At 35.9% G+C, this 9,554-nt stretch overlaps 2 protein-coding genes across 2 annotated transcripts; both read left to right on the forward strand.

The window, feature by feature from the left end:
* The first annotated feature begins 203 nt into the window (after positions 1-203).
* LOC116775018 (divergent protein kinase domain 2A) lies at positions 204-2,309 on the forward strand. Its single transcript, XM_032667797.2, has 3 exons — positions 204-949; positions 1,171-1,352; positions 1,630-2,309. The coding sequence occupies exons 1-3, from the start codon at positions 332-334 to the stop codon at positions 2,060-2,062; spliced, it is 1,233 nt and encodes a 410-aa protein (XP_032523688.2). The 5' UTR covers positions 204-331; the 3' UTR covers positions 2,063-2,309.
* Positions 2,310-3,054: 745 nt separating this feature from the next.
* On the forward strand, positions 3,055-8,988 carry LOC116775017 (G patch domain-containing protein 1 homolog). The gene is made up of 10 exons (XM_061524479.1): positions 3,055-3,196; positions 3,590-3,777; positions 3,922-4,057; positions 4,535-4,716; positions 5,454-5,669; positions 6,386-6,532; positions 6,791-6,929; positions 7,211-7,607; positions 7,750-7,953; positions 8,137-8,988. The coding sequence occupies exons 1-10, from the start codon at positions 3,127-3,129 to the stop codon at positions 8,960-8,962; spliced, it is 2,505 nt and encodes an 834-aa protein (XP_061380463.1). The 5' UTR covers positions 3,055-3,126; the 3' UTR covers positions 8,963-8,988.
* Positions 8,989-9,554: the final 566 nt, after the last annotated feature.

Raw genomic sequence — 9,554 nt, forward strand, 5'->3', positions numbered from 1 at the left:
TCTACTGACAGTCACGTTTCATTTTTGGTAAACGACAGAAATATAAAGAAATTTTACTTACATTTATATTTTTAGAAATTAATGTAAAATTATTTTTATGACTTTTATCTTTAAAATATTTTATATATTTTAATATGATTTTATAGTAGATATAAATGTGTAAATTTTAACAGCAATTCAACGTCAGTATGACATGTACTTTATCTAACTGCAGTACTTGTGCATTGGAACTTGTTATAGTTAGGTTTCCTACTATTTATATTATATAAAAATGTAGTTTATAAGTGAGAAAAATAATCTTATTTACTGACGGTCCTGATTTTTAATTAAAATGAGCGACAAAATCTACAAGATGATATTGCTTAAACGGCGTCTGTGTAAACGATTAGAGATTGTTGTTATTGCTATGCTCGCAATATCTTTTTACATATCAGTTTTATTATTCGGCGGTTTTAAGGGTCCAGAGATAATTCATGTAACCGATTTACATCGATGTCCAGCTTGCTATGGGGTCACAGTGTGCCCAGAACTGTATTCAAATCAAATCATATTGGATTCTTCTCACTGGTCGAATATGTTTAACGCAAAGAACATTTATCATGGTTACACAAAGTCCAGTAGGAGAGTTATATTAAAAAAGCTAGCTCACGATTGGGAGCTGAATGAATTTGATTCAAAACTTTGCTCAGAATGGAGATTAAATAATGATTGCAAACCTGTACAATTGTTAAATATGACAAATATAGATGATAAAGTTCTAGACATAGTTGAATATAATATAACATGGCCTGATACTGAGCCAAGGAAAGGACTGGTGCTGTGTCCATATGCATACAGCATATATGACCTTCTTCAACCAGTGTTTAGCAATAATAAAAATAACTATAAGTCTGAAATGTTGAACATATGGACCATGCTGAGTATAAACCCAGAACCTATCATACTACAGGTAAATTCTACATGGTTTTTATTATAGTATAAATCAAATAAAATTAATAGACTACTAAAACTTTTTTTTTTTTATTATATCAATTATTCTAAATTCTATAGAGATAGTCTATATTTTACCCATATTCTATATTTAAATCTGTTCAATAATAAAATATTTGTAATTGAAATAGTTGCAAGTAATTAAATTTTTTAAGGTTTTTTTTCTAATGTTTGTGTCAGGTTTTACCAAGATCAAAGGGCTGGCCAGTTCCAGCTTTCGGTGGAGTCTGTGGTCGTCTTGAAGTGGTAGCTTATGAAGGTGAACCTTTGTCTTCACTACTACATGTTGCGTGGCATCGGAAACTTAATTACGCTCAGAAGATACTTGAAGCTGCCATGGATTTTACTTTTAAGCATGAAAGGTTAGGAAGGAAGAAAAAGATTTATTTAAATTACTCTGTGCATTGTGTAACTGAGCATTAGTTACTCAGTATATACTATTTCAGCTTCTTTTCTTCAAAATTTATTGTTCTTAGTTAAGCCCGCTTAGTAATCATGTTTGAAATTTTTATTTTTCAAGTTAGAATCACATTAAACCCATATTCAAGGCACATAACATATTTAGTTGTAACTGTAATTAGAGAATCCTATACTGCCCTCAATACAATATAAAACATTTATATTTAGCTTTACTTTCAGATTTCGCTTCTACCTCATGGATTGGTCATTAGATAATATCGTAGTCAACGAACGAGATGAGATCACATTTGTCGACTTGGAAGACGTGATTGTTCTGGATAAGCATATTTCACCGAAACCGGAGCTGGTAGATTGGTACAAGCGTTACAATAGAGAATCTATAGGGCCTGGGTTTTCATTTTCTATAGAGAACATGTGTAAACACCACTTGAGCGATCACAATCTGTGGGCAGCATGTTATATATTGATTGGTGATGAAAGTCCACTGCTGTATCCTATACCAAAGGAGGTGAACGCATCCCGACCCTACTTTGATAGACTATTGTCGGCTTGCCTGAACGGGGATGACAGATTCAAAACAATACGGAAACTCCAACATGTTATTGAAGAAATGCTGAACGATGAGAAGATTCTCCGATCTGGAGTCAGTTGATTAAGATTGTAATTCAGATATTTTTATTTATAATCTGTGATATTATGTATATTGAGTTAAATGGTTGTGCTATGATTGCAATTCATGATTTTTTTGTTTATTTTTATTTATTAAGTTATTTTATCAATTATGTTTAGATAAAATTATAGCTTTAAATTTAATTTTAGAAAATCAAATCTCATTAAAAAAAACAAATGTCTTCACTTTTATGAACTATCATGTATAGAATAAATAATAAGGATAAATACATATATTTTTTATTGTTAAGTATAGAATATTCAACAATAAGTATGATGCTGTAGTAAGGATCATATGACAATACAATGTAAGGAGTGAAAAATAAGCGGGAGTTTAAATTATTACATACAACCGCCAGTTGAAATGATGGACTAGATCTCAAAAATACTTTAAAATATACAAAACGTCTTAATATTACTAGCAATTTATAATTCCTAATTTAATAAAAAAACATTAAATGTCAGAGTAGTTATTGACTCTATTAAACTCCTTAAAAATTCAAAGTGCAAATAATTATATTTTTAATTTAAATGAAACTAATATTTTTTAGATTAATACGCGTATTTTATTATTGTAATAAACCACATACTCCCGACGTTTCGGTTACTTTGTAAAACTTTGTTACAAATAAATGGTCGCGAGTCTTACATCTCATTATTCCGATTTAATTTATTATGATTGTCATAAAAATTCATTTTAACTGAGTCAAGTGCATATATATTTAAACTTACATATATGATAAATACAAGCTTGATATTCTAGCGTAGAGACAAACCATAATCGATCGAACCATAAACTTTAAATCGATCTTTCCTAAATAAAAATATAAATATCTCTATTTAAAAAGAAATAACATCCATTTCGTTTCTAAACGAACTCAGAACAATGTTTTTTCACTGTCAATGTCAGTTATGAAATTGAAAAATAATCAAATTGAATTGAATTATATGAATAATGAAACTATAATATGGAAACTATTAGGCATAGTTTCTATGTGTATATTTTATTGTTAATTTGCCTGGTATAGTCTTACAAATCGTATAATAATGAGTGGATCAGATTCCGAAGAAGAAAACACCTTGCGCTATGGAACACCGTTGGAACCATACGAAGAAGGTTATTTTTTCATGTTTTGTGTATCTTATATTTGTTAAGCCTATTACCTAAAGTCCAGAATTTAATATTTCGGTCTGTAACTCCTATATTTAAAATTATATGAAGCAAAATGTGTTGCTATCACTAACTTCGTTTAAATTGTATGCGTTTTGTTATTATTAATATCTTTATGTTACACCACGGTAGAAATAAGTCTAACAAAGATAGATTTTGAACATATAAAAAAAATTTAAACAAAAAAATAGCCTACCATTTTGATAATTTTTCACTGAGTAACTTAAGGCTAAATAATATTATGTTTGTTGGTTGTTCATGTTTTCTTCACGTTTATGTAATATAAAATCAAAATAGAATGAAAATTTCATTCTGATGGCACTTTGAAATAATCTGCAGATGAACTACCATCGAAAAAGAAGTATCAACCTCAGGAGCAATATGCGGTGGATGAGCATGGAAAGCGTCGCTTTCACGGTGCATTCACTGGTGGATTCTCAGCTGGGTTTGGTAATTCAGTCGGTACACCGGAAGGATGGACACCAAGCTCGTTTAAGAGTTCACGAGCCGAGAAAGCACAAATTGCTGTGAGTCAAGTAATTTTTGATCAAATACCGCTATCTCACTGTATTTGAGAGATAGTTTACATTTTAAAAACACTTAAATAATAAGGATAGATAAAATACAGATGCTTAATTCATATTTGAAAATAGTATTGTTGAAATTTCCAGAACCAAAGACCTGAAGATTTCATGGATGAAGAAGATCGCTCTGAGTTCGGTATAGCACCTCGCAGCTTGCAAGCCAACCAAGAGTTCACGGGACAGAAGCGGACGAGAACTAGTTACTATGACGGCACCATACCGGGTAATGGAATACACTTCTCAACATCTTAGTATATATATATATATATATATATACATTTTAATGGCTTTATTTGATGAAATAATTAATTGTGGACTTAAATAAAACAAATTTTTTCAGATTACTACATTATAAAATACATAATAATTTTCATCTTGTCACGGGCATGTGATCACGGATGCTGTAAATTAACTGAAATATAGGGAGTATTTAGCTACAATAAGAAAAATCGGCTAGTAATCCGAAAATATTAGTTTTATTTAAATTAATACTCGCGAAAGCCTTAGATGTTATTAATAGTGAACTTATTATGCTAACGAAAATTGGAGTATTGACTGTTTTGATATAAATAACTTGAAATTCACGATTAAATTGACTAATCAGTCACAAAGGACAGTGTTTTCTTTAATATGTTACAGAAACAACAGCAGATATTATTTACATATGACTGAATAAATATGTGTATTTGTAATATCCTAGGAGTTCCAGTACTGGAGCAGCTTCTACGACCGGTCCATGAAACAACGGCTGTGAAGATTCTACGGAAGATGGGATGGAGGGATGGCCAGGGGGTCGGAGACAGAGTCACTAGGACGGAGAAGAAGAAAACAAGCAAGCAACATAAAGTGTACGGGTGTTACATGCCAGATGATATGAGACAGGTTGGGATCTACAAGAGCTCATGTTACACTGGTACTTCCAAGCAACCGGAGTGGCCTCTTGATACAGCACTTTACATTAAGAGGCCATCCATAAAGTACATCACACGAATTTTAGGACCTTCCTCCCCCCCTACTGATGTGACGTCACACATTTTTGAAATCTATGTATGTATTAAAAAAATTGGTAATTTTTTTAAATTTTCAATTCACATCCAATTTTTCCGTTTTAGTATGTTAAATTTTAATATGTTACGTCACAAGACTATTAACCCCCCCAAACCTCGGTGACACCCCCCTCCCTATTAACGTGTGACGTACTTTATTGTTGGCCCCTAACACTTCATCATCAAACCGTAAAATAATCCACCTTCTAATTTGTCATACCGAAACATAAACCAGCGTTTCCCAAAGTGGGAGTTAATGCCCCGTTGTGAGCGCTGTAGGGTTAAAGGTGGGCGGTAACTGGTGAGAGACAAAGAAAAAAGAGCATTGTGTAAAAGGATGGGGTGATTCGTAATTTCTTTAGCTAGGATAAGTTTATGATTTTTCAGTTGGTGAAAATATAATGTACCATCAAAGTGGGCAGAGATAAAATCTTGGGTGTATCCTGGGTATATCAGGGATAGAAGTTTGGGAACACCTGATATAGAGCAAGTGTCGCATACTTTGTGGGGATAATGTTATCTATGGGATACATTAATGTTTTATATGACAGGATGTGACGTCATCACTTTCAGGTCAGCCGGGAATCGGATAGCTCGGAATCGGAGTTCGAGTACGAGCAGCTATTCGCGCCGGACGATTATGAGCCTTATGTGTTAAAGAATAAGAACGATAAATTCGGTCTGGGATATGAAGGGCTGAGTCGGCACTCGGTGCTGGGGAATATGGTCGGGGAGTACGACGCTGGAGGATCCAAGAGCCACCTCCTCATGAGGGATAAGGGCAGGAAGGTGAGGGCTTACTAGTAATATAATAGCGAAAGTTGGGCTGAATTTTATTGAAAATTAACAATATTCCAGCTCCGGCGTGAGAATAAGTTATTAAATACAAGTAAATAGAAAATCTTAACAAATTATACACTAAGACCTTCCTCGAGAACCACGCTATCGAGTGGTGATAACTGTTTGATAATTATTTCAGTAGTTTTTCCGTTTATCGCGAACACACAGACAGACAGACGCGGCGAGGGACTTTGTTTTATAATATGTACTGATTAATGTATTACGAGAATTGGGTATGCCTTAATTCCTGTGGGAGCGTGTCGTGGCAGTTGTATTGTGTGTGAAGTAAATATATACATATATATATATATATATTTAATTTTTTTTTCATTATTTATAAATTCCCACACATATTCGTGTCAAAGTTAGAGCCTTCTCATTCAATTAGCTATACAAATGCCAATTCTTACTTCAATCGGCCCAGTATTTAAATATTAAACGAACGGATACAAGAACTTGGATCTCATTTTAATGATAGTTCTTAATATTAATGCCGCACGTTGATTCATTGTTTTTGAGACGCCATGTAAAGTACTAAGCATTACTGATATCAATGTTGATTGTATTACTGTAATTAAAAGCAGGCCCTGATGTTGTCACCTCCGCCATGGACCTGCAACACCTGGAGATGTGTTATACGAAACTGTTTAATATATATTTTCCAGGTGTCGATCCGCGGCCAGGCGTTCGGGGTTGGCGCCTTCGAGGCCGATGACGAAGATATATACAGCAGAGAGGACATGACGCATTACGACTACGAGATGGGACCGGAAGTGACGACGAAGAAGCACGTCGCTAAACAGCAAAATAATGTTAGTTTACTCTGATAATAATTTCTACATAACTTGTGTTGTGGCCTTAACAAAAGGTCATTTCCACTGTTTGATAAACATTCAACAAAAACCTAAAAATACTTATTTTTTGTTAATGTATTAAAATCAGCTTAAAAGTGGAGAAATATTTAATTATTATTATGATTTTTGATTTGATTGATGATTTATATTAAAAAGATAAAACATGTATTGAATAGAAATTCTAAGATGACAGCACTAATTGTTTTATAACTCCAGGTGCTCCAGGGCTTCGTTAAGTCCAAGGCTAAACCGCCGTCGGTGGCCTCGTACCCCCCGCCCACTCTGCCACGGGGCTATGTCCCAGCAACCAGACGCTCAAGATTCGACGAGAGTAGGCCTCCGCAGAGGGACCAAGGTGACGGAAGATATAACTAAACTGAAATAATTCTAACATTTCTCGGATTTACTACGTTTTTTTAATTATCACATCACGTCACGTGACTGTAACCAACACCCGGACGTACGGAGTCCAAAATAATTAAAAACTCTTAGTAAGTCAGAAAAACGTTAGTTTTATTTCAGTGAACATTCGCGATAATCTTAGATCTCATTGTCACGGAAACTTTTTAAGAAGCTAAAATTATAACAAAAACAAAATCACTGGGCACGAAATTATATCGAGCTTCACATGTCCAGGTCTCGGACGACATGAACTGACATCAGCAGCGAGAGGAGCTCTCTTAGGAGAGACTCCCGTGGACAGCGCAGAACACACACAACGCAAGGAGCCGGGACCGCAGGCCGCGTCTGACACGAAGATGGTTGAAGTAGTTACAGACATGACCGTCCCGCCGGACGCCAGGGAGCTGAATTACATATCGATAAAAAATACAGACAAATCCAATCTGAAGGTTTTCAAGCCATTCGCCAGCGACCCTCAGAAGCAGCTGAGATATGAGAGGTACTTGGAGATGAAGCCAGAGAGGGAAGGCGCTAGCGATAGATTGACTCAGTGGGAGAGGGACAGAGAGATGGCGGAGTTCGAGCAGGCTGCGAAACTGTACAAGCCGTTGAGCGGCGTCATGGGCGACAGGTGATGACTCACGGCCACTAACGCTTTCAACGTGTTTAGATTCAGTACACAGTCATTAATTGCTGTACAAGCAATTTCAATATAAACTTGTATATCTTCATTGTCTATATTAATGGCGTTCCCCTACAAACAAATATTTCAGATTCACCCGCGCCTCTGAACCCGACGACGCTTTGAATCCTCTGTGTGCGGTCGCCAAGAGTTCCATCAACTACGGCCTAGCAAGTCCCGAAATGATTGAGGCTGCGAAAAAAGGCGCGTATGGTGTCATGACAAGAAAAGAAGTGTCATGGCGACCGGAAACGCTGGTCTGTAAAAGATTCAATGTACCGGAAATTGGTGCCAGGTATGAACTCGTTCTATATATTATACCGATAGTTGTGAGTGTAATCAATATATCATTAATATTAGTAGGAGTAACTTTTTATATAATTATTTAAATATCTAAAAAATACTTTATATGTTTAAAATGTATGTGCATATGCGATGCATGCACAATGTATGCAATGAGTTTGTTTTTTGTCCCCAGACTTGAAGAATCCAAAGAAGATAAGCCAAAAGTGTCATATTCAATATTCTCCTACATGGAATCGTCGGTTCACAGCAGGGAGAGCTTCACTCAGGAACAGAGCAAGTTCTCCGGTTCCAAGTCCTTAAATATGGAACATAAAGCCAAGAAACCTGACAAGGATGAGGAAAAACAAGAAAATATAAACAAAGACAAAGAAATAAATACATCGAAGAGATTGACGGTCGCGGAACTGTTTATAAGGGAATCCGAAAAAGATTTGAACGGGAGGGACAAAGAGGTGGCGCAGACCATCGAGAAGTTTGATAAGATCGATTTGTACAAATCGATTTTTCTAAGCGACAGCGAGGACGAAGGGACCGACAAAAACGATCCGGCCGATACGAACAGAAATATGGAACGGAACAATTCACCGGCGAGGGGAATCTTCGCTAACATAGACTTCGACGAACTCAACGCTTGGAGAAGAAACGCAGACAGGCGGACGGACAGAGACACGGGTAGCAAAGACACGGACAGCAAAGACACGGGTAGCAAAGACACGGACAGCAAAGGCGGTACTAAAGAGGTAGAGGACAAACATGAAGAGAACGTTAGCGAATTGATGTACGGGCCGAAGATCCCAGAAAACTTGCAAAAGAGACTAGAGGTGCCGGCGAAAGATAACTTTAAACCAGTTTATAGAAGTAAAGATAAAAGGGACGAGTCCTCGTCGAGCTCGGAGTCGTGGGTAGAGGCGGGCGCGAAGCAGAAGAAAGAAAAGAAAAAGAAAAGCAAGAAGCACAAGTCGAAACACAAGAAGAAACACAAAAAGAGGGATAGGTGAATCTAAATATATATGAAAAATAAAAACATGTTGTTTTATTTACACCGAAACTATTATCGTGTTATTAGTTACGTTTAGTTACGTTTTAAAATCCATACACTAAAATAATGACACGTAAATCAGACGTAGACGTGACGCGCTTAAAACAAATCAGTCGAAATCGTGCGCAGTTTGTTAATATTAGTGAAGTAATATAACGCAACTTACGAGTGGGCGTCGGGAGTTTCAAGGTCACAGTAATGGCGGGAACGGTGTTTACTATCCAATTATTGTTATGTTCTCGGAGCGTGCGTACAGCGTGATGCGTGATAGAGATAGTGTAACCCAAATTTTAGTACATTTTCTTTGTTAGCAGACGCGCAGTCTGTGGATGCGTGATTTTCATTCGGATCTGTTGTTTTCTTCAAGGCTCTATAGTCGAGTGGAAAATAACGTACATTACTGTTTTTGTTACTAAATCTATAATGTTAGTTTTCTGCGAATAGGTAATGAATATGTCACGTTCCCTGAAATTCCTAGTTATCAATAACATTGAGGCGATGGAAATATATTTATATCATGTGATAGACAAGGATGAAACATAAATTACCGT

Source organism: Danaus plexippus, chromosome 25, assembly GCF_018135715.1.
Source record: "Danaus plexippus chromosome 25, MEX_DaPlex, whole genome shotgun sequence".
NCBI lineage: Eukaryota > Metazoa > Arthropoda > Insecta > Lepidoptera > Nymphalidae > Danaus > Danaus plexippus.